At 49.7% G+C, this 27244-nt stretch overlaps 1 protein-coding gene across 2 annotated transcripts in view; it reads left to right on the forward strand.

Annotated features, from left to right (window-relative positions):
- L3MBTL2 (L3MBTL histone methyl-lysine binding protein 2) overlaps positions 1-27244 on the forward strand; it is a 1258415-nt gene that overhangs the window by 704904 nt on the left and 526267 nt on the right. For both annotated transcript variants that reach the window (XM_069654433.1, XM_069654434.1), the window contains exon 10: positions 22470-22701. In XM_069654433.1, the coding sequence (XP_069510534.1) occupies positions 22470-22701 (232 nt within the window). The remainder of the gene's footprint in view (positions 1-22469; positions 22702-27244) is intronic.

A 27244-nucleotide genomic window follows, 5' to 3' on the forward strand; every position in this document is an offset into this window, starting at 1 on the left:
ATGGGCGTCGACACTGGGCGTGCCAGTAATACTATCCCTAGTGTGACGTCCACTGTACCCATGATCCCTCACGCATGTAGGACCCTCAAATTGTTTTTTTCCGCCATACTGGTCGGAAGCATTCAGCAGAGTTCCCTGGCATTAGCCATTCTTTGTAAAAATATTGTTATATTTACCCCTTTTTTCTCCATCCTAACGTCGAGCCACCGAGATTCGACACTCGACGCCGAACCGGAGAAGAAGGCGACCGTCGAGAGCTTCATGATGGAGTGGGCCTAGGAAGGCCTCTGGCCTAGGCCCGTGCCTCGGAAGGCCTCTGGCCTCGGCCCTACAAGTAGGGAGAGTGTGGGGTGGACATACTCTACACTCTTATATATTCTCTTATATATATATTCCTACACTTACCAGCCCGCTGCCTCAAGGTGCGTATGGAGGGTACCCCTTTCCAATTTTGCCCAAAGTGCAACCGCAAGTATCCTTGGGTTGACGGACACACCACATGCAATCTCTGCTTGCCAAGGGATCACCCAGAGGCAAATTGCAGAGCGTGTAGTAAGTTCAAGCCTAAAACAATAAAAGACCGTTCCACCAAGCGTTGGGCCCACCACGCCAGGCGTCAAGAGGCCATGGCCGCGGAGGGTGCCTTCAGCGAGGGCAGCGACGCCGTACTTTCGGACGGCGAGGGCAACACGGCGTCGAAAGACAGCCAGGCGCAGGTCCCCGACCTCGGAAGGTCGTCCGGCAGGGCGGCTATGGGGAAGACCCCCAGCGACGTAAGCGCAACCCACAGCACTTCCAAACACGCGAAGTCCCACCGAGACTCGACGCGCAGATCGAGCTCTCGGAAAGAGGCACATAGGGGAATGGTCCGAATCGGCGTCCTCTGGGCGTTCGCGATCTAGATCGCCGCATGACGCCAGGCAATCATCCACTATTGCCAAAAGTGCCTCGCTCCCCAGGTTAACCGAGGTTCGATCGTCGGGAGACGAAACCGACCTCTACCCACAGACCTCACCCTGGGAGTCGGCTTCAGTACAAGTAACACCCATTCCCGAATCCCAACCTACACGGTCGAAGGATAGTACCACCACTACCAAAGCACGACTCCAGGCGTCGAAAAGCCGAATGAGGCCAAAGAAGCAGGGCAAACACTCTTCGAGCCGCGGGGAGGGGGAAAATAACAGAGGAAGCAGTCTCAGCCTACTTCCACACCTCAGAAACATTCCACTCCACTCAAACAGACAGATAAATCGCACTCCTCTATTATAGATGAGTCAGGGAAACTTCCCCCAGGCAAAGTCTTTCCCAGTTCAAGAGAGTGGTCCAGTGAGGACATAGATAGAGTCAAGAATGTCATCATTGGCAGATTTCTATTCTAAAAATCCCGAACATTTTCTCACTTATAACCCCGACGGGTAGGCACCCTCAGGCTCCAAGGATCCTATCCCCCCTAAAAAGTCCCGGTTCGAAATAACACGGTCTTCAGATCCCTTCCACATGCAACCTTATTCTCGGGAACAAGAAGATCCTTCCCTTTGTGAGGATACAGATTTGGGCGTGTTGGAAGAACAGACTGGGACAGGCTACTATGGGGACGATGAGGAGCTAGAGGAGGAAGAGGACGACCCGGAAATATACAGGGTAGATTCCCCGGTAGATAAGGAACCACCGGTTACCGACTCCCCTGTCGACAACCAACCCCTCCTAAATGAGGTCCTATCTAGAGCAGCAAACCACTTCCACATTGACATGCAGGGTGCTCAAGAGGAAAGAGATTTTGCCGAAGAGTTGGTGGGAGAAAGGAGACCTCTTGCGCAGGCCATCCCTATCCTTAAGTCCATCCAAAGAAGAATAGACCCTTCATTGGTAAACCCCAATCTCACCAGGGCAGTCAATCCCAGGGTTGAGAAGCTATTCAGGGCAGCCCAATCAGACCCACTGTATATAAGAGGGTATCTGAAACCGGACTCCCTAGTCGTTACAAACACCCGCAAGAGGGCAGGAACACCCTTGTCATCGTCAGAAGCTCCTCCCGACAAGGAAAGCAAAAAAATCTATGGGTTCGGCAGAAAGGTTGCCTCCACTTCCGCCTACCAAGCAAGAATACACAACTCCACCACCCTACTGACGAGTTATAACTGCCACCAATGGGAGGAGGTCGTGGCACTCCTAGATTCCGCCCCAGAGCCCCTAAAGAGCCAATTGGCACGAGTGTCAGCGGAAGGTAGAGCCGTATCCGGTTGCATTTTAAAGGCAACCTTTGATGCCGCAGACAATGCCGGTAGATTGATAGCAGAGGGTACTGTTATCAAGAGACACGCTTGGTTAGGGCAGTCTGGATTCAAGGCCGAAACACAAGCATCATTGTTAGACAAACCGGTGGAGCCAGATCTATTGTTCGGTAAGGCGGTCGAGGACACGCTTAAAAATGCCAAGGACGAGTATGAAACACTCATGTCCCTAGGTCAACTAACCACCAAACCCCCTAATCAAAGGGGTAATGGCAATTTTCGCCGCACACGCGGACAAAATTCCCAAAGAGGGTCTAACTATTACCAGGGCCAGGGTACGCAGTGGAACAATAACCAACAGTCTACCCAAGGTTATAGTAGAGGGAATAAGAGAGGACGGGGTAAAGGTAGAGGCAGCGGCACGCCTCCACCAAAACAGTGACGCTCCGTTCAGGGTCCTTTCTCACGCATCCCCAGTAGGAGGACGCATTTCCAACTTCACCCAATCTTGGGAAGGGATCACATCAGACAGTTACTGTCAACAGTGTTCCGCAGGATACTGCATAGAACCTTTAGAGCGTTCCCGGAACCACCCTCCACGACAGAGAACACATTCTCTAGACCACCAAAGAATCCTCCTCGAGGAGATCGTCAATCTGCTAGCAAAGGACGCAATCGAACTCGTCCCGGGACACCAGGTAAACAAGGGTATTTATTAAACTTACTTCCTTGTACCCAAGAAAGATTTAACAATGCGCCCAGTATTAGACTTAAGGCCTGCAAACAAATATGTCAAGCCCCAAAAGTTTCGCATGACTACTCTCCAAGAGGTAATCCCACTCTTAGAAAAGGGGGACTACATGGCAACATTGGACATGAAAGGTACCTATTTTCATATTTCCATGTTCCCAGCGCACAGAGTACTTGCGCTTCAAGGTGGACAGTCGGCACTACCAGTTCAAAGTACTGCCCTTCAGTATAGCCTCAACTCCAAGGGTATTCACCAAGGTACTGGCGGTGGCGGCAGCACACCTACGCAGGGAGGCAATCCCGGTGTACCCTTACCTGGACGACTGGCTCATCACGGGGGAAACCTCAGCGATTTGCAGAACGAACATTCAAAGAACAATCGACCTCCTCTTCGAATTGGGTTTCTCAATAAACGAGAAAAAGTCAAGTCTGGTGCCAAGCACCTCCAAACAGTTCCTAGGAGCTATCCTAAACACACAAGAGGGGTTTACCTTTCCATCAGAGGAAATAATTCGGAATATACTACTGCAAATTCCACAATATCAGGCCAGTCGTCAGATAACTGTACGCAAAGCAATGCGTTTGCTAGGCATGATGGCGTCATGTATTTACCTGGTCCCCACGCGCGCCTGTGCATGCGTCCCATGAAGGAATGGTTGGCGAAACAGTGGTCTCAGGCAAGTGGTCAGTGGGACGATCTAGTGGTCGTTTCGCCAACACTCGTACAAAGCCTTCACTGGTGGACAAGAGAAAATCTGTCCAAGGGGAAACCCTTTTACGATCCCGAGATACAGGCGGTAGTCACAACCGATGCATGCCTGACAGGGTGGAGAGCTCACCTCCTCCACCATACAGCTCAGGGGCTCTGGTCTGACTCAGTGGCCAAGAATCACATCAACCTGCTAGAGCTTTTGGCAGTATTCAGAGCGCTTCAGGCGTTCAAACTCTACCTGCTAAATCTGTCAGTGCAGACCCGAACGGACAGCACTACAGCCATGTTTTACATAAACAAGCAGGGAGGGACTTGTTCGCCAAATCTGTCCAAGCTTGTTCAGAAAATTTGGACATGGGCACTCAAACGGAACATCTTCCTGTCATCGCAACATGTTCCAGGGGATCTCAATTCTCTAGCAGATGCACTAAGCAGAGATGCCCTCCCAAAGGAGCATGAATGGTGTCTACACAGAGAAATCGTAGAAGATCTCTTCTCTCAGTGGGGTTCCCCCACCATAGACCTATTCGCCACAAGCGAAAACAGACAATGCCCAAGATTCGCGTCCAGATTCCCACAACCAGGATCCCAGGGGAACGCCCTGTGGATGAATTTGTCAGGAATGTTTGCATACGCTTTTCCACCAACTCCTCATCAGGAAGGTGATGAACAAGATGAACAGGGAATCGATGACGCTCGTCTTAGTTGCTCTCATGTGGGCGAGACAACCGTGGTTCCCACACTTACACAGACTAGCGCCGTGCGACCCCATCAAGCTCCCGGGCTGGTACAACCTACTGTCCCAGCATCAGGGTCAAACAGTACATCCTCTACCCAGCTCAATGAACCTAGCAGCATGGCTCGTGAGGTCATAGAGTTTGGACATCTAAATTTGCCTCAAAGATGTATGGACATCCTAAAAGAATCTAGGAAGCCTAACACGAGGCACTGCTACTTTGACAAGTGGAAGAGATTTGTTATCTGGTGCCAGAATAGACAAATCAACCCAGTTGATTGCACTCCTTCTACTATTGTTACATACATGCTCCCTCTGCTGGATGCAGGACTGGATTTTAATTCACTGAAGGTGCATCTGGCAGCTCTGTCAGCATATACCACCTCCCATAACAAGGTGTCGTGGTGGAAAGTTCCAGTAGTTAAAGCCTTCATGGAAGGAGTAAAGAGACTTCACCCTCCTATTTCAAACCCACCACCAGGGGTGGGACCTTAATGTGGTGCTAGCTAAACTCATGGGCCCCCCATTCGAACCCATGCATAAAAGCAGTCTCAAACCCCTGACTTATAAGACAGCCTTCTTAGTAGCTATTACATCCATAAGAAGGGTTAGTGAAATTCAGGCTCTGTCAGTGCAAGATCCTTTCTTTACAGTTCACAAGGATAAACTGGTTTTGCGTACACACCCTAGGTTCTCACCTAAGTTTATTTCCAAATTCCACGTGAACCAGTCCATCGAGCTTCCGGCTTTCTTCCAAAACCCACAAAGCTCGGCTGAGGTGAAACTACACACCCTAGATGTGCGTAGGGCGGTCCTCTACTATGTAAACAAGACCAGACCGCTAAGGAAAACAGACCAACTTTTTGTCTCCGTAGCTACAGGCAGAGAGGGGGATCGCGTCTCTAAAGGTGCCATCTCTAAGTGGATTATTAACTGTATCCAGCTGTGTTACTCCCTTTCTGAAAAGACTCTGCCTTTCACGCCAAGAGCCCACTCTACAAGAGGCATTGGGGCCACTCTGGCTTTCATTGCAAATGTACCCCTTGATACCATTTGCAAAGCAGCTACTGGGAGCTCTATTCACACTTTTACTCAGCACTACTGCATTGACACACATTCCAAGACAGATACACAAGTGGGACAAGCGGTTCTAAGACATTTATTTGCTCATGACCCTTCTCACATCTCACCTCCTTCTTCAGGTACTGCTCGCTAATCTATGCACAGCATGTGATCTGAGCAGATTCCACAAGCCTCAGAAGGGATACATTACTCACCGTAATCGTATTTCTGATGCTTGTATCTGCTTAGATTCACATGCGACCCACCCTTCCTCCCCTCTGAGAGAAGGCGCATGGATGCTTGTAGTCTTACCTTTCTTTCTATCTGCTTGGATACTCTGTACTCGCGCTACTCCTCATGCTACCTCATGTCAGAAAAAATACAATCTGAGGGTCCTACACGCGTGAGGGATCATGGGTACAGTGGACGTCACACTAGGGATAGTATTACTGGCACGCCCTGTGTCGACGCCCATTTTCGAGTTTCGAAAAAAAAACTGTAATACTCTGCAACTTCCACTAGATGTTGGCCTATGCACAGTATGTGAATCTAAGCAGATACAAGCATAAGAAATACGATTACGGTGAGTAATGTATCCCATGTTTCTATAGTGGCTTTTTCAAGATAGCACAATTTTTACCGTTTTTGAAGTATTTTACTTGTGCACTTTTGCATTTATCACAAATGGCTACTTAAGGTGGCTAGCGTGCTAAGGTGGCCATGCCACAAGGTTTTTCGCTTGCTTCATGGTCATATTGTTCTTTGCCTTCTTGGGTCAAGAAATGCCGTACATGAAATTCCATTGCCCGCAAAACAAAAAACGGTGCCTTTCACTGGCAATTTTGTGGTTACTGTGTGGCCAGAGGAAGGGGTTGGGACTGTCTAGTCCCAATCCACATCCCTGGTGCCTGAATGTTGCTGGGCAGATGTTGTTGGCAGTAGCTATCCATACCTGGACAGCCCGAGCAGTTTGAATGGTGCAGATCTTTACTATTGGTGGGCTTTGGTGCGATTCCAGCTAGAATTGTGAATAAAAGGGGGACTCCTGCAGCCTTTCCTTAGATCGTTGTTGCAGCCAGGGTTCTTTAGAAGCCAGCCAGCAGCACTTTCTTCAACAAGGTCTGCTCCTTTGCTGATTTCCTAAAGGCTTTCATCAGTGCTTTGACCCCTGGACCGGTAGGAACAACCAGTTTCGACCCCTGCTTGAGGATATTGTCCTTGGAAGCATTCTGAGCCGTCCCAGAACCAACCTTTCGAGGGGATTGGTTCCTCTGACGTATTCCACATCTATGACATGTAATCACCACAGCTGTGCTGCTTTGGAAAATTTTCGGTGCCTGCGTAGATGACGTCGATACGCTGTCCTCGAGAGCCTCCGTCAAGCCGACGTCACCGGATGTTATGAGTAGGACGCACGACGCCCGTAGCCTCAGTTCCGTTTTTTCCATGAACGTGTTCGCTTCGGAGATCTCGGCGCGCCTCTGTTCTTCTGATAATTCTATCGGTTCTTCGAACTTGGTGTTTTGTGAAGATATCATGTCTTTGTCGTCTTCTACCCCGCGGTTGGGATTCAAGAAGTGTCGGGACTGCGGTTCCAAGATGTCGCTTACGGACCCACACGACGTCTGCCTCTGGTGCCTCGGCGAGGACCACACCACCGATGACTGTGACGATTGCCAGTCGTTAACGTCGAAGGCCTTGCAAGAGCGGAAGAAGAATCTTTCTGTAGGTAGGGTTTCCAAACCCCGAAAGTCAAAATCTGCTGGGCTAGGGGGCGTGGCCTGCACGCGAACGATCTGGACGTGAGCCCGCTGAGCTCCCGCAGGCGCTAAATAAATCCTGCATTAATATCCTGATTCTGGTGGATTACGAACCAACCAAGCACCTCGACCAACTCAGCAAGACGGAGGGCGCTGCCCGACCGAATCTAAGATCTCCATCTGGCCAGGCGACCGATTAATTTGATAGAATGACGAGGGCTGGAGCCCCGGCACCCAGACACCTAAAATGGCCGCCACCACCTGAGTGCAGCGTCCTTCCAGCTCCCTGAAATGGCCGCAACTTCGTGCTGCGGAAATCAGAGGAAGCATTAGAGGCTGCCCTGTACTGCCGGATCAACAGACACCCACCCACCAGAGACCCCCTGGGAATCGGAGGACGTCCCCGAGGCGAACTCCCTGCCGGTGGTCGCGCAAGCCGAGAGGCAGAGGGTAAAAGACCAAAACCCCCGCCGGGAGAACACTCCGACAGTCCTGGCACGCACACCTCCCCGCACCTCCTTTGACCACATGCGAGTGGGCTGGGTCCCCGCGGCGGCCACAACTGCGCGTCATCTCTCCAGCGACGTCTCGGCTCGGCGCGGAAGGGACTACGTAAGGAGAAGATCATCCAGCACCTGTGGAACAGGGGAAGGCGGGACTGGATCCGCTGGTGAAACTGCAGCATACGGCAAAGGGCCCCCCCCTCCCACTGAACTATCCTCCTGGTTGGACCTGGTGGTGGCTTCCATGGTGCCCGGGTCCCGGCCTCGGGGGAGACGCGGAAGAGGATATAACGGAGTTGGAGGGAAGGCCACCCCCTTCCCGGGGAAACGCATGAGAGTGGCGGGGCTCCATAAATACTAACTGGTGAAAAGAGGACTAACAAATGGCGCGGGGCTCCAGCTGAACGAACTCTTTGAGTAACACTTAGCCTGCCACAGTATAAGGCCATACACAGCGCTCTTTGGGCGAATCCGCGGGGTGCCGCCACTGAGACACATGACGTTACCCCATAGAAGCAGTGGCGCATACACCAGCGGACGGGGGAAAGTAAAAGAAAGAGGAGGGAGAGCTATCGATCCCTGCCACCCTGGGCCCGACAAAATTAACACTATGGGCACGCCCAATCCGGCTTACAGGCAACTCCATACCGGTGTAGCCACCAAGCATAAGCTTCACAACCTCCATAAAGATGGGCAAAGACAGACAAAAGAATACTTCCACTCAGAGCAGCATAGACCAATTTGTGGTCGCCCCCACTCCAGCCCTGACCGACCTACCAACACGATCGAACTCCCCCACGGGAGAAGATGCTCTCTCACTACGAGATGTGATGGCGGCTATTGCCAGCTCCCGCTCCTCAATGGAGATTAAAATGGATAGCATAGCGGCGGATGTCTCCTTCTTGCGCCACGACCTACAGAAGCTGACTTCTAGAACCGGAGAAGCGGAACACCGCATCTCTGAGGCAGAGGACAACATTACTGGGATCAACAGGCAGCTATCACACCCCTTAAACCGCTTCAAAACCCTAGAATCAAGGGTGGACGAGGGAGAGGGAAGGTCTCGCTGCAAAAATGTGCATATTCTCGGATTACCGGAGGGAGAAGAGGGACAATGCATGGAACTATTCCTTGAACAATGGCTTATGGACACCTACGAACCCCACTCCTTCTCAAAAAATGTTCTCGGTGGAAAGAGCCCATAGGATGCCCTCGGGCAAAAGGATCCCAGATGCACCACCCCGAACGATAATCGCTCGATTACTTAACTACCGTGACAGGGATGCTCTCCTGCAGATGTCGCGCTCACGAGGGACGATCACCCATAATGGCTCGAGAATCACAATTTTCCCCCGATTATACCCGAGAAGTACAGCGGGCACGACAATCGTTTGAACCGCTCAAGAAACAGCTGGCACACATGAACGTGAAACACGGCCTGCTCTTCCCGGCACAGCTCAAGATTTATCATAAAGGAACCACAGTACACTTCTCTGACCCACAGGAGGCCTGGAAATGGGCAGAAGTCCATATCGAGGGAGACTGGACCACGGGACCAAGGAGACAGAAAGGTAGACCCCGAACTGGACCAAGACGGGCCTCCCCGAGGAGGGATCCAGAACTAGCGGGACAGGATGCCCCGGAACAGGCAGCGGTACAAAACGAATGATGAACAGGCTACAAGCCTTGACCAGAAGGAGAAGGCGACCTACCGCAATATAATGACATGCCGGTCCTCGGCCTCTGGCCCCCCCACACAAAGTAGTCCACCAAGAATGACTCTAACAGCTGGCGCAGGAGAAGGGACTCCGGGATGGGCTCCCCCCACCCCTGGTAGGAATCCCCACTCTTCTTGAGCTGTACTTAAAGGTTTGGATTTTGAGTCGACACCCTAAGTTTTGAGTGTCAGCAATGTTGGTACGACAGGTACTTCGAGTTGGGGTGGAGTATAGGGAGGGGGACAGAAAGGAAAACTTGCAGGGTTTTTTGTTGTTTCAGGGCTATCGCATGTTTATAAGATTTATTCACTACCCCCCACAGGGACCACCTTGTATCACCCCACATAGGAACCTCACTCCCACGACACATGTTAAAGAAATATCGCCCCTTCTTTGGGGTCACAACACCCTGAAAACCTCTAACATGCGCTGTAAGTGACGTCTACACAAACCCAAGCAGTACCCACACAACGCTCCATGTCTCTTAAGCTGCCCACCTGGAATGTGAATGGCATGGGCTCTGGGATCAAAAGGCGCCTCATCATGCAATTCTTGAATAGACACTCCCCCGACATGGCTCTGATAACTGGGACACATCAAGCGGGTTCAAAATGTGCCTTCTTCCAGAGAAGCAATTATCGGCCGGCATTCCACGCGGGGTATACAATGGGATCCAGAGGCACCCTTATTCTTATACACAAACGTACCCCGTTCATTCCGCAGACGATAGAACAGGACCCCAGGGGATGATATGTGTTCATCCTGGAAACGCTCTGGGGTGAAAAGCTGGCTATCGCTTCAATCTATTCTCCACCCGGGCTGGGGCAGGAACTGCTAAACGACTTTACCACTTTTATTGGGAAACATCGACCTGATATGTGTCATGATGCCTACCTCCAAAGAGCCAGACCAGGCCCAGCTACTTCAGAGGCAGACATCATGTCCCCGAGGGAAGTCTCAGCACACCACAAGTAGGGGCCCTTTGGACTCAGTCCTGGCGCCTTTGGCGCCAGGCTCATATTGGACAACAGTCCTGGCGCCATAGGCGCCAGGCTCATAAAAGATGACTTTGTGTTTAAAGGTGCTTGGTGTAAACTTACCTGATGCAGACCATGCTGCAACATCCGGCCCATCTAGAGGCCTGAATGGGACTACTTTCTCTTTGGGGACTACTTAACCACACGGGTGTGGCCGGAGGAAGAATACATACCTGAGAGGAAGGATACATACCTGGAACTACTTTGAAGGCTATTTAAGCCACGCCCAAGCAGCAACTCACGCTTCGCGCTGTTCTGCATCTAGCAGCTGGACGCTCACCGTGTCTGCTCCTGCATCCTGACTTCTGCCACGCCCGCCAGCATCCTGGAACACCTGCAAAGGGAGAAGAGAATAGGAGAAAGAAGAGTTCTTACCTGCTAAATCCGCATTCCGGAGACATTTCGCTGACGATCCTGAAAAGGAAGACATTAATTTTAAAAGCACATCGCATCGATCGCTGCAGCGCCGCATTCCACTCACCTGTACTAGGCGCCTCCATGTTCATCAGCGACCATCTGGATCCGCAACCACATTTCATTGCCTAGGGAGATAAAGACAAGAACAAAGGTGAGCTAGGGAAGAGAATAAGAAAACCTTAATTTGCCATCATAAGACTTACCTGTTGGGTCATTCCCACTTCATTTCGGGTCGGTGCCGCATCCTGGCATTTCCGGACCCCAGCCCCTAAGGGGAAAAAGAGACATCAGCGTTAGTGAGCGAATGCTAAGACATTACCTGAACGCTCATTAAAGACTTACCTGATATCTACTGGAACTGCACCTTTCACTTCGGGTCGGTGCCATATCTCCGGCATTTCCGAACCCCGGCCCCTATGGGGAAAAAAGACATAAGCATTAGTGCATTAATGCAAGGACACTAAAGGAACCTCTCATCAAACAACTCACCTGAGTTTCCTTCGTCGGTTCCATTGCTCATCTCGGAATCTTTGTTCTGCACCTGAAATAGAGACAACGGACAATTATTATTTCGGGCTCATACTTATAAACAGAATTCTCACAGTACTTTACCGGGAAGGTCAAGCAAACTTGAACTCTCTACAATCCATGATCCAGTGAAGTAACTGAATTACAACGCGCCCCTGCATCAGAAGCAGGATGGAGAGCTCGTCCTTTCAGACACTAAGGTGAGACTTCACGGGAATCGCAGAAGGGTTTCATGGAGGGTGAGAAGGGAGTGGGAGCCTTACACATTATCCCGCAGATTGTTAATACTCCCTTTTCACACACAGAAGGATATTTCTGCGAGTCAGACAAGCCAGATTTGAGGGTCCGGTCCTGTCCATCTTCCGAGTCCTGCGCTTCACCATAGAAGAGGCAACAGCACTCCAAACCAGGCCTGTGCCTCCGTGGGAGTCAGGTGAGCGTAACAATATGTACATCCTAGGGGGAGACTTTAATGCTGCAATGTGCAACAACACAGATTGCACCCACCTTAGGAACAGGAATCCAGACACCCCCACAAAGTTGGCTAACTTCACATCGGCTTTAGGCCTCCGGGATGTGTGGCGGGGACTACACCCCAGAACCAGAGAATACTCGTTCCACTCGGGAGCCCACGGCTCCATGTCCAGCTTGGACTACTTCTTCCTCCCGAACACCGACCTCTACAGGGTAATGTCCGCTGGGATGCTTCCTCGAGGCATCTCGGATCATTCGCCACTGACAATGGAACTGAGTATGCAGGGTGTCCTCCCCCCTAGAGCATGGAGATTGAATAACTACTACCTTGGATTCCCCGAATTGATTGATCGCCTAACCGATGTGTCCAACGAATAAATTGAACTCAACGAGGACACAGTAGATATCCCTGTGACAGTGTGGGAAGCCTACAAAACGGTGTTGAGGGGAGAGGTGATCTCCTGGACGGCAATCAGAAGGAAAGAACGGCTCCAAAAGATAGTGGAAGCCGAAGGGGAAGCGAACACCTGGGAGAATAAACACATTCTTGATCCCACCCTGAGACTCATGGGTCCCTTAGAGCGCCTCCGGAATAGGGTGATGGATAACTCTAAACAGGCCCACTGGCACTCCAGAGCAAGAATATATGAACTCGGGGACAAGGCGGGCAAAATGCTTGCCTGGCTTGAGAAAAGAGATGAGGGACAACGCCACGTCCGGGAAATAGTCACTTCACATGACAAAAGGTGCCAATCGGATGCTGAAATAGCGGAGGCCTTTGCCGAGTTCTATGCAGACCTATACCAAGGCCCAACTCTCCCGCTTGACCCATCCCTCCTAGATAACGTCACACTGCCAACCCCCTCAGCACAACAAAAGGAACAATTGGACTCCGCTCTATCGGATGCGGAAATCACAGAAGCCATAGCACAACTACAGACAGGGAAAACGCCGGGTCCTAACGGATTCCCAGTGGAAACCTGTCAAAAACTAGGTGGAGACAAAATAGCACCCCCCTTCATAGAATGTTTCTACGCCCCCGTGAGCAGGGGGCCCTTCCACCAGACTTATGCAGGGCAACCATAGTAGTCATTCCCCAAGCCAGATAAACCCCCTGAACAATGTGCCTCCTATAGACCCATATCTCTAATAGCGAAGCCAAAGTTCTCGCCAAGCTCCTAGCTAACCGGTTACAATTGGTTGCACCCACCCTGGTCCACCCGGATCAATGCGGCTTTATGCCTCACAAGTCGACCCGAATGAATCTGCGACGTCTCCATCTGGCACTAGAACGCGCTCCTATTATAGACGAACTATTGGCCCTAATGGCAATAGATTTTGAGAAGGCGTTCGACTCGATCCGATGGGCCAGCCTCTGGGAAATGCGACGTTTGGGATTTGGGGAGTCCTTTCTGGGGTGGGTGCGATTGCTATACACCAACACCCAGGCAGAAGTGAAGGTAAATGGATGGTCATCCCGATCCTTCCCTCTTGGTAGGGGCACCCGACAAGGCTGCCCACTAACCCCCCTTCTCTTTGCCCTCGCGATAGAGCCACTCGCTTTGTGGCCAGACTGGATAGGGTTCAGATGGCCGGAGGGATATGAAGACCGGACATCCCTATACTCATACAACCTCCTGATATGTCTGGGGGACCCAACGCCATCCTGCCCCAGAGTGACGCAGATGCTCATCTGCTTCGGCGGGTTCAGTGGACTGCGAATCAACTGGGGAAAATCCGTTTTCTTTACAGTAAAAGGTGGGGCACAGGCCATCCCTCAAGATTGCCCGTACCGGGTGGAATGACAGAGCTTCCGGTACCTGGGAATCTGGATATCCGAGGACCTGACGGGGTATATAAAACACAATCTCCAACCGATTACGGACCGGTTTCTTAACGATGTTCAACATTGGAAACTCCTCCCCCTGACTCTTATGGGCAGAGCTGCACTTTTCAAAATGATGACCCTCCCAAGATTTCTGTACATCCTGCAAAATGCCCCGCTCAAGATCCCAAACTCGGAATTCGACCAGGTAGAGATACTCCTCAGGGAACTCATATGGGGTGAAAACCAACCACGCATTTCATTAGCCACGTTCCAGAGGTCGATATGGGAAGGGGGGATAGGAGTACCCTGCCTCCAAACCTACTATTGGGCTTCACAATTAGCAGTGGTTAACGATCTACTCCACGGGGACCGGGATCTACCCCACATACGGGCCGAGATAGCCACCATTCACAACGTAGACCCACTTAGTCTCCTATATCAGCCCCCTCTGAGATCCTCTGAACACACAACCATAACTCACATCATTACTGTTTGGAAACAGGCACATAAGTTTGTAGGATGGAAAAACAAAATTACTGCCGCACAACCCCTGTGGCAAAACAGCAACCTGACCAAAATAGAGAAGTTTGAGCCATGGCCCAAATGGATAAGAGCGGGAATCCTGAAGGTGGGGGATATTCTTGCAGGCGGGAAACTGGCCACATGTGACACTCTGCGATCGCAATTCCAAATCCCAGGTACAGAGCGATATCACTATATGCGATTGGCCCACACCCTGAAAACCCACATACCAGCAGACACTATGGTACCGGAATACACTCCTATAGAACGCAACATGCTGCCCGCATATATCCCTACCAAATGCACCTCCATCCTATATAACGCTATATCATCCTTTGGAACCCCCGAATTGAACAGTCTAAAGGCGAAATGGGAAGTAGATGTGGGGGAAATAGATCCAGAGGACTGGATACAAGTGCTCATGCATCCCCAGGAGATCGCTATCTCCTCCAGGCTCCGCCTGGTACAGCTGAAAATACTCCACCGATTATATTATCCCAGGACACGCTTGTACGGTTGGAAACGAGCCCCAAATCCAAACTGTCTTCGATGTGGAGAGGAAATAGGTAGCTTCATACACATCCTATGGACATGCCCCCGGATACAGGCCTTTTGGACTGCATGCTGTAACAGACTCACTAGAGTCCTGACCCGGCCCATACCACTGGACCCAAGGGCTTTACTCCTAGGCATACTCACTGAAATAGATCTTAGTAAATGGGAGAAACTACTTCTACACACAGCAATGGGGCTGATCAAACACAACATAGCGCAGAAATAGGGAGCTCCAAAACCCCCGACGCTGGAACAATGGATAACGGATATGGACACATGCGCCATGATAGAGCGCAGGATTTACAATGCAAGGGGCTGCCCCCAACAAAGTCTCGAAAATATGGGAAAGGTGGGAAGAGGGAGTGACTTAGGTCTCTCTGCCGCATGTGATACGAGCACGAACAATACATATAAGTACTCATGTAAAGGCTCTCTGGAGATGGACAACATGTGTAATACCTTTGGATAGTGAATGAACATGATAGTCCCTATGTTGATTTTGTTTTGTTGTTTGTTTTCTTAAAACAATAAAAAATGTTTTATTAAAAAAAACAAATCCGCTGGGCTTTCAACTGACGATTCCAGGGGCGACTCTCCGGACATCGGCGTAAGTCCAGGGGGTCTTGGTCCCGGAGTGGTTCCTGCCATTCCTCTGCCTCCTCGAGGCACTCGCGGAAGCGCTGTCACCGGTCGCCGTCCTCGTCCGAGGACTCCGCCAGACGGCGGTTTGCTTGTCCCAACAAGCATTCCTCTCCTGCGGCATGGGACGCATTTCGTAAGGAGATGAAGGCGATTTTCGAATCACGGCTCTGTTCCGTCCGCGCCTTCACGAGAAGCCGGCAGGGAACGCGCTACGACCTCCACTCGCACGCCTTCGGGCTCGGGCGGTCGGCGCGATCATCGGGAGCCGTCGAGGTCCTGATCGGACAAGGTGGATCGCTCTAGCCATGCCCAATCCAGGTCCCGGTCCTCGACGCCCTCGAGACCGTCAGAGCCCTGATGTCTTCTAAGAAGACGTCGACGCCATTGGCTCCATGTCCGTTGAGGGACTCTCTCGAGGCTCTGCCTCAGAGGAAGTCATCGGCGCCGAGGCCGTCGAAGGACACGCTCGGGGCACCGCCCTCGAGGCCTGTGTCTAAGCCATCAGCGCCACGCTCAACATCGATTCCGTCGACTCCCTTGACGCCTTTTGTGGAGGCTTTACCGGAGGTACCCCGTGCATTGGTGGAAACTCAGAGGAAGGCCCTGAAGAAGTCAGTGAGGCCTGTATTTGAACCTTTTTATGTGTCCTCATCCAGGGATTTATTCCAGCCTCTGGATTACATCTCTGAGGTGGATGGAAGGGTCTGATGAAGGTTTGGTTCCTGATGAGGTTACTGACGAACTCTTGTCTGTTCATAGCCAGTTGGAAGACCTGCGTCACTTTGCACGACACCAGTGGTCTGGACACCTCTCCGGAGGTTGAGTTCGGTCGGTCTTCATACCGGCGTCTCATGTCGAGGGTAACGGAGTACTTGGGGTGGTCTGAGCCACCAGTGGATTTTCTGCAGGATGACCTGACTGATATCCTTGACCATGGTCCACCCACTGACCCGGTGCTGCCATTTCATATGGCTTTATAGAGAAGGGTGGCGGTGGCTTGGACTGCTCCGGAGAGTCTCCCGGCAGTGAGCAAGTCGTTGCCGAAAAAATACGGTCCAGCCAGTAGCGACCCCTGCTACTTGACTACGCACCCCACTCCAGAGAGTTTGGTGGTGCAGGCGGCCACGGCCCCAGCAAAGCAGGCATACCCTACCATCCCTCCGGATAGGGACGACAAATGTTTTGATGGCTGGGCGAAGAAAGTGTTTTCTTCAGTGGGTTTGGCTTTACAGGCAGCCAACTCCTTGTGTGCCTTAGCACGTTTCACTCACACTCTGTGGAATTGTGTGTCTTTGGCGGCTGAACATATTCCCGAAGGGGAGGAACGGGATGGTTTTCTTGCCCTCGTTCAGGATGGCAAGGATGCCATGTGTGAATCCGTTCAGTGGGGTCTGGACATGACAGACTGTGTCAGCCGGTCCATGGCGGCGAGCACAGTGATGCGCAGATTTGCGTGGTTGCAGAAGTCTGGGTTTGCTCCTGACGTACAAGCCCAGCTTCTCAACATGCCCTTTGATGGTGTACATCTTTTTGGCAGCAAGGCTGACCAGAGCCTTGAGAGGTTGCAGACCTCCAAAGCTGCATCGAAGTCGTTGAGCGCTGCAGTTCGCTAACCTCCGCCTTTTCGTCCTAGGGGACAGCAATGGAGGGGAGGTTCCTTTCGATACTGCTCTAACTTTGGTAGATTGAGGGGAGTTGCAAGTCAAAGGGGCCACCGTAGGAGTACCAGAGGTGGAAAAGAAGGTCCTCGAGGTGCCAAGGCCGCTTGGGCAGTTACCTCTTTGCCCTCAGGCACTGCCGCAGCTGCTTCAGCTCAGTCATGAGGCCATGTCCCATGGTTCGCCGGTTGGGGGGAAGGCTGGCGCAGCATCTTGTAGAATGGCGTGCCATTACTTCAGATGTGTGGGTTCTGGCGATCATAGCCCACGGCTACTGTCTTCCTTTCTGGCAGAGGCCTCATGACAATCCACCAGAGAATCTCTCTTTGAAGAGTCTGGATCTGCTCCTTGCGCAGGAAATGAAATCCCTGCTGGACAAAGGCACCATAGAACTGGTTCCTGTAGCAGAGTGGAACAAGGGATGGTATTCCCCATATTTCTTGTTTCCGAAAAAAAGACGAGGGATTGAGACCCATCATGGACTTGCGTGGTTTGAACAAGCTCCTCACCAAGGACAAGTTCAAGATGGTTACTCTTTCTCAAGTCCTCCAGTCCTTCAACTTCAGGACTGGTTGGTATCTCTCGACCTCAAGGATGGTTACTTTCATGTGCCGCTTCATCCCAAGCACAAGAAGTACCTGAGGTTCACGGTTGGCGACTTGCATTTTCAGTTTCGGGTCCTGCTGTTCGGATTGACCTCCGCCCCGAGGGTCTTCACCAAGCTCGTGGTGGTGGCAGCGTATCTCAGGAAAGGTGGGGATTCACGTCTACCCCTACCTGGATGATTGGTTGATCAGGGCGCGCTCTCCCAAGCAAGTCCTGGATCATCTGTCCGTCACCTGACACTCCCTTCACAAGCTGGGCTTCTCCCTCAACTTAAAGAAGTCCCACTTGACACCTACCCAGCAGCTCCAGTACATCGGAGCAGTGCTCGACACATCCCTGGGGCAGTGTTTGCCTCCACAGGTGAGGGCTCATCACATTCTGCAGATGGTGCACAGGTTTCAACATGCCCAGAGTCTCCCGGCGTTCGAGTTCTTGAGGTTGCTCGGCCTCATGGCATCCTGCATTCTTCTGGTGCCAGAGGCCAGGTTGCGGATGAGATCTCTGCAATGGGCTCTCAAGCTGCAGTGGTCGCAGTCCTGTGGCAGGATGTCGGGCCCCATTCAGGTGCCGCTCTCGGTCGCCCAGGATCTTCTGTGGTGGGCCGTCGAAGGCAATCTGATGAAGGGAGCTCTGTTTTGGCTACCCAGGCCGGAGGTAACGATCGTGACGGACGCGACCCTCACGGGATGGGGAGCTCATGCCAACGAGTTGACAGTCAGCGGTCGTTGGTCTCCGTTAGAGTCCAGACTCCATATCAATCTGTTGGAGCTGAGGGCCAAAAGGCTAGCACTGAAGGCTTTTCTGCCATCTGTGCGGGGGAAGAATGTCCTGATTCTGACAGACAATACAGTGGCCATGCACTACCTCAACAAAAAGGGGGGCGTGCAGGGTCTCTCCCTCTGTGCAGAGAGGCGATGCAGCTCTGGTTCTGGGCCATCCAGCAGGAAATTTCGATCTCTGCAGTTCATCTGGCCGGAGACGAAAACGAGGTGGCGGACACTCTGAGCAGGCAGAGCACGGTCTCTCACGAGTGGGAGCTGGCTCAGGAGATTCTCCTGGAGATCTTCGCCCTTTGGGGGACCCCACAAGTGGATCTCTTCGCCACCAGTGTCAACCGGAAGTGCGAAAGGTTCGGCGCGCGGGAATTTCCTCCAAGAGGAGCCTTAGGGTACGCGTTCGTAGTGGAGTGGTCCTTCCCACTACTGTACGCGTTTCCTCAAGTCCCTGTCATTCCGCAAGTGCTGCGGAGGTTATGGAGGTTTGGTTCCCGAATGATCCTCATTGCTCCGGCATGGGCCAGGAGAACGTGGTACCCGAACCTTCTCGACATGTCCATCTGCCATCCACGCCGTCTTCCCTACCGAGACGATCTGCTCTCACGGGAGGGGGGTCAGGTTCTCCATCCAGAGGTCAAGTCCCTCAACCTTCATGCTTGGCTTTTGAAAGGTTGAGATATAAGGATTGGGACCTCCCTGAAGACGTGATGGAGGTGTTGCTTTCGGCCAGAAGGCCCACAACAAAGGCTCTGTACCGTTGCCGTTGGAGAAAGTTCTGTGACTGGTGCAGGGTTAAGAATGTGGATCCTTTTTCATGTGCCATTCCCCTGGTTCTGTCTTTTTTGCTTTCGTTAGTCCACAAGGGCCTGCAAGTGGGTACCATTAAAGGTTACCTGGCGGCACTGTCTATATTTAAGCGCTCGTCTGAGGAGTGTTTTTATTTTAATATTCCTTTGATTTCTCAGTTTCTGAAAGGGCTCACTAATGTGTTCCCACCGTCACCTTTTCAGGTGCCCGGTTGGGATTTGAACCTGGTTCTAAAATTCCTAATGGGAGCTCCGTTTGAGCCTTTACATTCTTGCCCTTTGAGACTGTTGACCTTTAAAACTGTTATATTAGTTGCGGTTACTTCCGCTCGCAGAGTGAGTGAGTTGCAGGCACTATCCGCTAAGCCACCCTTCACAGTGTTCCATAAGGACAGGGTTGTCCTTAGAGTTCGTCCTTCTTTTCTTCCGAAGGTTGTGTCGGAATTTCATTTAAGCCAGAAGGTCATTCGTCTGGCGTTCTATCCTCCTCCGCATCCTGGTAAGGAAGAGGAGAGGCTCCATAGGTTGGATCCTAGGAGAGCGTTAAGCTTCTACATCTCACGCATGTCCCGCTTCAGAGTGGAGGATCAGCTCTTTGTAGGATACGCTGGAAGGCGTTTGGGTCAAGCAGTTACTAAGCAGACCTTGTCCAGATGGATTATCTTGACCATCTCGGAATGCTACCGTCTGGCGGGTAAGGACCCTCCGGTAGCCTTGAGGCCCATTCTACTAGGGGTGTGGCTGCCTCCACTGCTCTGCAGAGGGGTGTTCCCATTCGTTACATTTGTGAAGCAGCCACATGCACCTCTCTCCATACTTTTGTCAAACACTACTCCCTGGATTCTATCCATGGGCAAGATTTGGCCTTTGGTAAGACAGTCCTCTATTCTGCAATTTGTTTGGGCATTCTAAAAATTCTAAGTTCTTTTCCCACCTCCATACGCTGTTACTGCTTTGGGAGTCTGTCATAGATGTGGAATACGTCGGAGGAACCAATCCCCTCGAAGAACAAGTTACTTTCTTACCTGGTAACGTTTTTTCAATGGGATGTTCCGACGACGTATTCCACATCGAACCCTCCCAGCCTGCCCCTCTACAGAATTCCTTATGCGATTGCAGCTTACGTTTCCGCAAGGCTTTCTGTAGTCATTCTGGCAGAAGATTGGTGCCACACGTTCTGGGAAAAAACTACAACTGAGGCTACGGGCGTCGTGCATCCTACTTATAACATCCGGTGACGTTGGCTCGATGGAGGCCCTCGAGGACAGCGTATCGACGTCATCGACGCAGGGCGCAGATGCCGAAAATGTTCCAAAGCAGCACAGCTGTGGTGATAACCTGTCATAGATGTGGAATACATCGTCAGAACATCCCATCGAAAGAACGTTACCAGGTAAGAAAGTAACTTGTTGTTCATGGGACCAGCTTTACATTGAGGTAGCTCACTGCATCGGTCGTCGTCCCGAGCTCGGACTCTGGACTCTTCAGACCATCGACTTGCAGTTGCATCTTTCCATCACAAAGAGGGACTTTGCAGGACCAGCTTCTTTGTTTCTGCTGGAAAGTTTGACGTACTCCATTTCTTTGGACTGGCCATTGCTGATCTCCACCTGCATCGTGAACTGGGATCCTCTGATGTCGTCGACTTTATGGTGGTCCTTTCTTCATCGTGCCAGGGTCATCCAGCCGTCCAGTCCCAGGAACCGTCTCATCATAATGCCGAAGCACCAACTAGCCGAACCTAAATCCCAATGTCGAAAGGGAATTCTGCACCCGTGACCCCTAGTCCTCCTTCAATGAAACCCAGGCACAGAGCACGGACGGCCAGCGATTTCAGGAACTGCCAAAGTGTTCCCTCAGTGAATCGGAGTACATGGGGCGAGTAAACACACCTGTTTTCCCTCCTCTTAATAGTGTTTAACATGCATCAAGTCCTTGCCCTACCTCTCCCCTGCCTGATCATGATCGGTGGAGTTCTGGTCATGCATTCTCCCTTGGGCTTTCCCTAAGGTGGTTGGATTGGGCGAGGGTCTTTCAAGAACTTTACTTTCATTGTTCTTCAACTTTGAGACACTTGCACACTGCCTGATGGCTTTTCCAATACTTGTTCAGTCTCATTTAAAGACTTGTAGCCTTCTGAAAATATCTGTACTGGGACTTGTCATTCTAAAGGCCATAGGCCCCATCTTTCCTAGCTAAGGAATTACTTTTTAGGTATAATCTCTTCTTTTCATAAGGCTGTTTATGGTCTTTCTGGTTTCTATTTATCTTTACCATTGCTAGGATTGTGTTAACTGTTTTCAAAAGTAAAGTATTAGGGCTCGTTAGCCAGAGCACCCCAAAAGTGAATGTGTATGCAATAGTAGTGTATGGTTATTCTGATACTGACCTGTGGTTTTTAATTGCTAAATAATTAATTGTATTTTTTATACATTCTGCCTAACTTGTGTTAAGAGTGCTCTGTGTGTACTTGACTGAATCCTTCACCACTCTCACGCTCTCCAAAGTCTAAGCATTGCTGCTCTGTCACACTACCCAGATAGTTTGGCTCGACATTAGTGCCTTTCCCTGTTCTCCAGAATAGGGTGGCCTCTCAGAATCTATAAACATGGCTGATTCTGATAACCATCTGAACAACCATTCACCCAAAAGCCCTGTTTTTTTTCTCAATCAAAACAAATTTGATTCAGTTAATATTTCTCTTTCAATTTTATTCACACTGATTTTATTGTAAATATGTGATTATTTCTGGTAATGTTTTCTCCGATGGAGTTTTCACTATATAGAGAGTGACTTTAACAATTCTGTCCTTGCTTCTCTCTTTTTATAAGTAGAGAGAAATACAGTGGTGAGGTGGAAGATGAGAATAAAAGAATTTAAAAGGGATGAGAAGGGCTGCAGTTTGTAATGTGATGGACTAGTTTGCCATGTGGGTCCTTAGGAAGGAGGATGTTTACCTCAGGGAATCTGTTCCTCTTAGGTAAATTGCAGTGTATGAATTCCCAATCTGTGGTGATGGAGGGTGAGCGAGGACGTCATAGTACCGAAATTCGCAAGAAGGTGATTTCTCCTTTTCCCTACCCTCTTTCTCACTACTTATACCTTTTTTTATTCTTCATTTCTTTGTTCCTCCCCTACACCTCCTTAGATGCTGGAGAGCATGAAGTACCCCTTCCGGCCTGGTATGCGCCTGGAAGTGGTAGACAAGACTCACGTTTCTTGTACACGCCCTGCAGTGGTGGAGACAATGATTGGTGGACGCCTGAGGCTCCTCTACGAAGATGGTGACGGTGAGGATGACTTCTGGTGCCACATGTGGAGTGACCTTATCCACCCTGTGGGCTGGTCCCGTCGTGTCGGACACAACATCCGGAATTCAGGTACGACGAGTCAATTAAAGCAGGAGACCCCATCCACTGTATGCTTGGTACAACTTCAAGAAATTGAGGTTGAGGTAGCTATAAGGAGGGAAGGACTTCCAAATCACTCTTACCCCGTGTTCTAAAACAGAAGGCTTTTCGAATTGTAGAGTTGTGTCTGGATGAGCGCCTGGCTACTTTTTTCTCCCAAGCCATTTTTCTCATTCACTCTTTCTAACTCTGTGTCTCTAATTAGAATGCCCTCACATCCTTTCCCACCCTTTCTGTAATCTGCTCTTTCCAGAGAGATAGACATAGCGAGAAACATCTGCATATGTCTCTCCCTCTAGTTATATTCCCAGAGCTCTCTTCTCTCTCTAACTCAGTATCTCTTCACCTCTTTTCTTTCTCGCTTTTTCATCTGTGCCTGATTGTACAGACACACTTAAATTGTGTATTTGGGCTTCTCTGATGCTGTGGATACGGTCACAAAACCTTCCTCATCAACACAGCACTTACATTTATTTTGGAATAGTGATTATTTAATCTCTCATCTTGAGTGACAGTCCCAGTACTATAAAAAGTAGTTCACTGCGATTTTATCAAACTATAGAAATAATCAACATCACTAACAAAAAATGATTGTAATTTACAATAATCAAAAACTATTTAGTTAGTCTGTAGCCAGGACGTCGACAGTAAGGATGAATTTCCTTAGAAAGGGGTGTGTTCTGAAACGTAACATTAATTAATTATTTGCTCTCAGAGAGTGCGAGAGATGTCTGAATGTAAGACTTTATTGTTGCAAATACAGTGGACTACACATGTGCTTGGGGGAATCATTATGCAGATCATTTGTAAACTCTTTAAACTCTTAGGTCACTTACTTGAGCCAACCCATTTTTCCTGGGTCCTCCATAGCTTCCTAGGTTCCTTAGGACAATAACTGGAATTTTAGAAAGTAGAATTAGTTTACTATAGAGTTTAGTATAATACACCATTGCAGTTCACCATTTTCCTAGAAAGTAATAGTGCTACAGTAAACACACCTTGTTATATTCTGTATGATGGATTGTTAATGTGAACTGGAACCTATTCCATCCCAGTACTATAATTCTTTCTTTAATGGCTATTGGGTTGGCCTGCTTCCTAAAAGGTGCTAAACCCCTTTCTTCCCTCGATTTTAGGATTAATAATCCTAGTGCCCACCTGTTAGGTTAGTCGGTATCGCGTGCCTTACAATAAACTAGAAACACTATTCTTTTACTGCTTTGCTTTATACTACTGCTTTATTAGTATATGTTTGCTGGTAATTATTTGACCGTGTTTATTTATAGCACTTATGCAATACCGAATGAAAGTGTATTTATGAGGCTTGTGGATCTGCTTAGAACCAAATGCTGTGCATATAGTCCGATCCAATGGAAGTTGCAGAGTATTGCATCTTGTTTTCGAAGTTTGAAAATGGACGTCGACTGTGCGTGCGTGACTATCCCTAGTGTGACATGTACCGTACCATGACTCCTCACATGTCGAGGTCCCCAGATAATTTTTGCCCGCCATTCTGGTCCGTCACATTAATGCTTAGCTCGTAGAATATCTACGAGATATATTGCTTTATATTTATTAAACATTATCAAGTCTTCGACGCGTGTTTTTGATGGTCCTTCGAACATTTCCAGACTACCATCCGAAGACTTCCACGACTGCACTCTCGACAGCGACCTGCAGCTTTGTTCAGGCTTCGGCCTTCGAGGTAGGGAGAGTGGGGGTTCTTTTAACATTTTGCAAACAGTAGAGAATGCCTTTTCTCACACTTTCCCATACTTTCCTTTGTCTGGCTGCCTTTTTGGTTTCTATTAACCATGGAAAGAACCATCATTTAAGTTCTGTCCTTCCTACAACAGGAAGTTTCCTTGGAAAGACACTAATAAAGAGTGCAATATTTGTCTTCCTCTGGATCATGACAAACTGCTTTGTAGGGCCTGTAAATTATTTAATCCGAAAAACTCTTAAAGACAGGCGCACTAAGCAGTGGGCAGCCTACGCCATGCAGGCTGAATCTCTTTCCCCCTCTGTTAGGGAGACTTATCATTTTTATGCCAAATCCCCTCTACCTGTGAGACCCCCCCATCACTGTGTGATGGACTTCTGGAACTTTTTCTTGTTCTTCTGAATGAGGGGAGTCTTTTTTCCTCTCATTCATTCTTTTGCTCTGACCATGAAAACCCTGTCTATTGTGTTTTACTATGTTTTATAGAGTCATGCTTTCCTCCATATTTTTTAAAGGCATCTGTGTTACAGTTTTTCAGCGCACAGCACCCTTTGTGTAGTGCTACTGGGAGCCTTTTGGGCTCTCCTTTTTATATTCTTTTATTTTTCCTTAAGAGCTACTGTTCTCAAGATTAGAGGGATACTTTTTATCTTTCTTAGCTTTTCCTTTTGAGAGATCAGCACACACCACGCTATGTGGAGTACTGAGGGGTTACCTAGTATCCCCTTTCTCTCTGCTCCTGTAACATTTCTGTTAGTGACAAGCATACAGCTATGGCTGGTGGCACTGGACGTGTTCTACTGACCTTTGTGCAATTTTTGCTCGAAGGCTGACTTCACAGCTGCGGCTAAGCACAGAAGGGTCACTGTTGACCCAAAATGGTGGTTTCTCTCTTTTTTTCTCCATCTCTTGTATAGTTGTCCTTTCTTAGTCCTTCTTCTATCGTCCCGATTGTGGGAGGATCTATTTTGAGTTGTGTCTTCGGCAGGAACCCATTGTGTGGCCCGCTGAGTCTCCAGTGTGTCTGTGAGGACAGGAAGCATGGGAGGATCCGAAACTCTGCTATCCTTTGTCTTCTAGTATGCCTGAAAGGAACCAGTTTCCACTTGGGGGGCTGACTGTCCTGATTGGACAGCCACCCGCCCCTTTCTGTAAAATGTAGGGAGAGTTTGCAGAGGATGAATGTGAAATCCTAATTAAAGGTGAGGATACTGAGGCAGAAGGCAAGTCGACCACTGGAACAGAAGATCCTAAGAAGATGACCAACGACACCTGCAGCCCCTTCTAGCTACTGCAAAGAGACCACTGACCCCGTTTTCAACTCGACAGAGGAGCTCCGAAAAGAACAACTCCTTCCCTTTGGCTGTGGGACCACCTAGCCAGAAGAGGACCTGCAAGACGAGCCATTCCGACGTGCTGTGACCTTCCTGTACTGCAAACTGCCAATACCTGGGGACTTCCCACCATATTGCAGTGCATCATCTTCCAGTGAATGAATCCTCTAAGAACTTTGGTGAGCTCCAGTTGGACCTCCAGAGACAAGACCCCCTCCTCAAAGTCCCCTCACTGGAGTGCAGAACCGAGGAATCGAGGTTGGATTGACAGGGCTGTAAACATTCATCCTTGGAACCTGTAAAAAGGCACAAAAAATTGCACACCAATGTGGGAACACGAAGAATCCTTTGCTGGGAGTCCTTTCTCTCGACTGCTCCTGTGACATCCCTTCCAGAGTCCCTCTTTTTGTCATCACAACCAAGAAAAAGGGAGACCGGGAGCACTGCTGCTGCACCGTGAAAGAATCCAACTGTATCTTCTTCACAACTCCTCAGGTACTGTGGGACTCGTGGTAGTACTTACCGCTAGTCATTTTGCCGCTCATGGGCTGCTGAAGGGCTGATTCCAGTGTTTGGGTGTTCACCCGTGCCTTTTTCCCAGGCCTAATGCTTGTGCACCTATAGGAAGCCTTTCCCAAGGTCCCTGAAACCTTTTTGACCAGCCAAAGCAGTTTACTAAACTGTAATAGAAGAATCCTCTGAAACTTTTGCAGGTAAAGAACGATGGTCAGGTTGGTTGCCCAGAGCAGTGGCAGAGGTTAAGATTCATTATAAATCTTCCAGCTGTCAGCTCTTTTGTTTTGCTGTAGTCACACTGAGTGGAACAGGTATGCCCAGACGTGGGTCCCGTGCCTGCTGGGCCTAGAGACCCGAGCTACATTTCACTGATGAGGCCCAACAAGGCCAAAGCATGTTTGGGGATGCTTGTGGTCTCGGGCAGAAGGGATGTGACCAGGCAGTTCAGACTGGACTGCCTCTTTTGTGGTGGGACCAAGCCTGATTTGCACATGGTCTTTCCCCTTTTGTATTGGCTTGGCAGAAAAAGAACATTGGTCTGGAGGGTTGCTCAGAGGTTAAGATTAATTCTAAACCTTCGAGTCATCACCTCTTTTGTTTTGCTTTTTTCTGCTGCTGTCCCTTACCTCCAATCTGACTTTGAAGAAGTCATACCTAGATAGGGACGGACTGCTAAATCCTTAAGGCCTCTGAAAAGTATTACAAGTCTTTGAAACTATTAAACTGCTATTGCTGGTATTGAATACTCCTTCTTATTCCTACAACAGGACATTTGCTATAACAAGTGCTTTTACTTACTATTGAACTGTGTTCATAATCTGTATAATTCCCTACTGTTGTTTTTTTATGTTAACTGAATTTATAAAAGCGCACATACGCCCAAAGGCATCTTGGCGTTGAGCAGTAGGATGAGGAGTACTAGAGCAAACACGCACTCAGA

This window comes from Ambystoma mexicanum, chromosome 3q (assembly GCF_040938575.1).
Source record: "Ambystoma mexicanum isolate Mex_15411 chromosome 3q, UKY_AmexF1_1, whole genome shotgun sequence".
Classification (NCBI taxonomy): Eukaryota; Metazoa; Chordata; class Amphibia; order Caudata; family Ambystomatidae; genus Ambystoma; species Ambystoma mexicanum.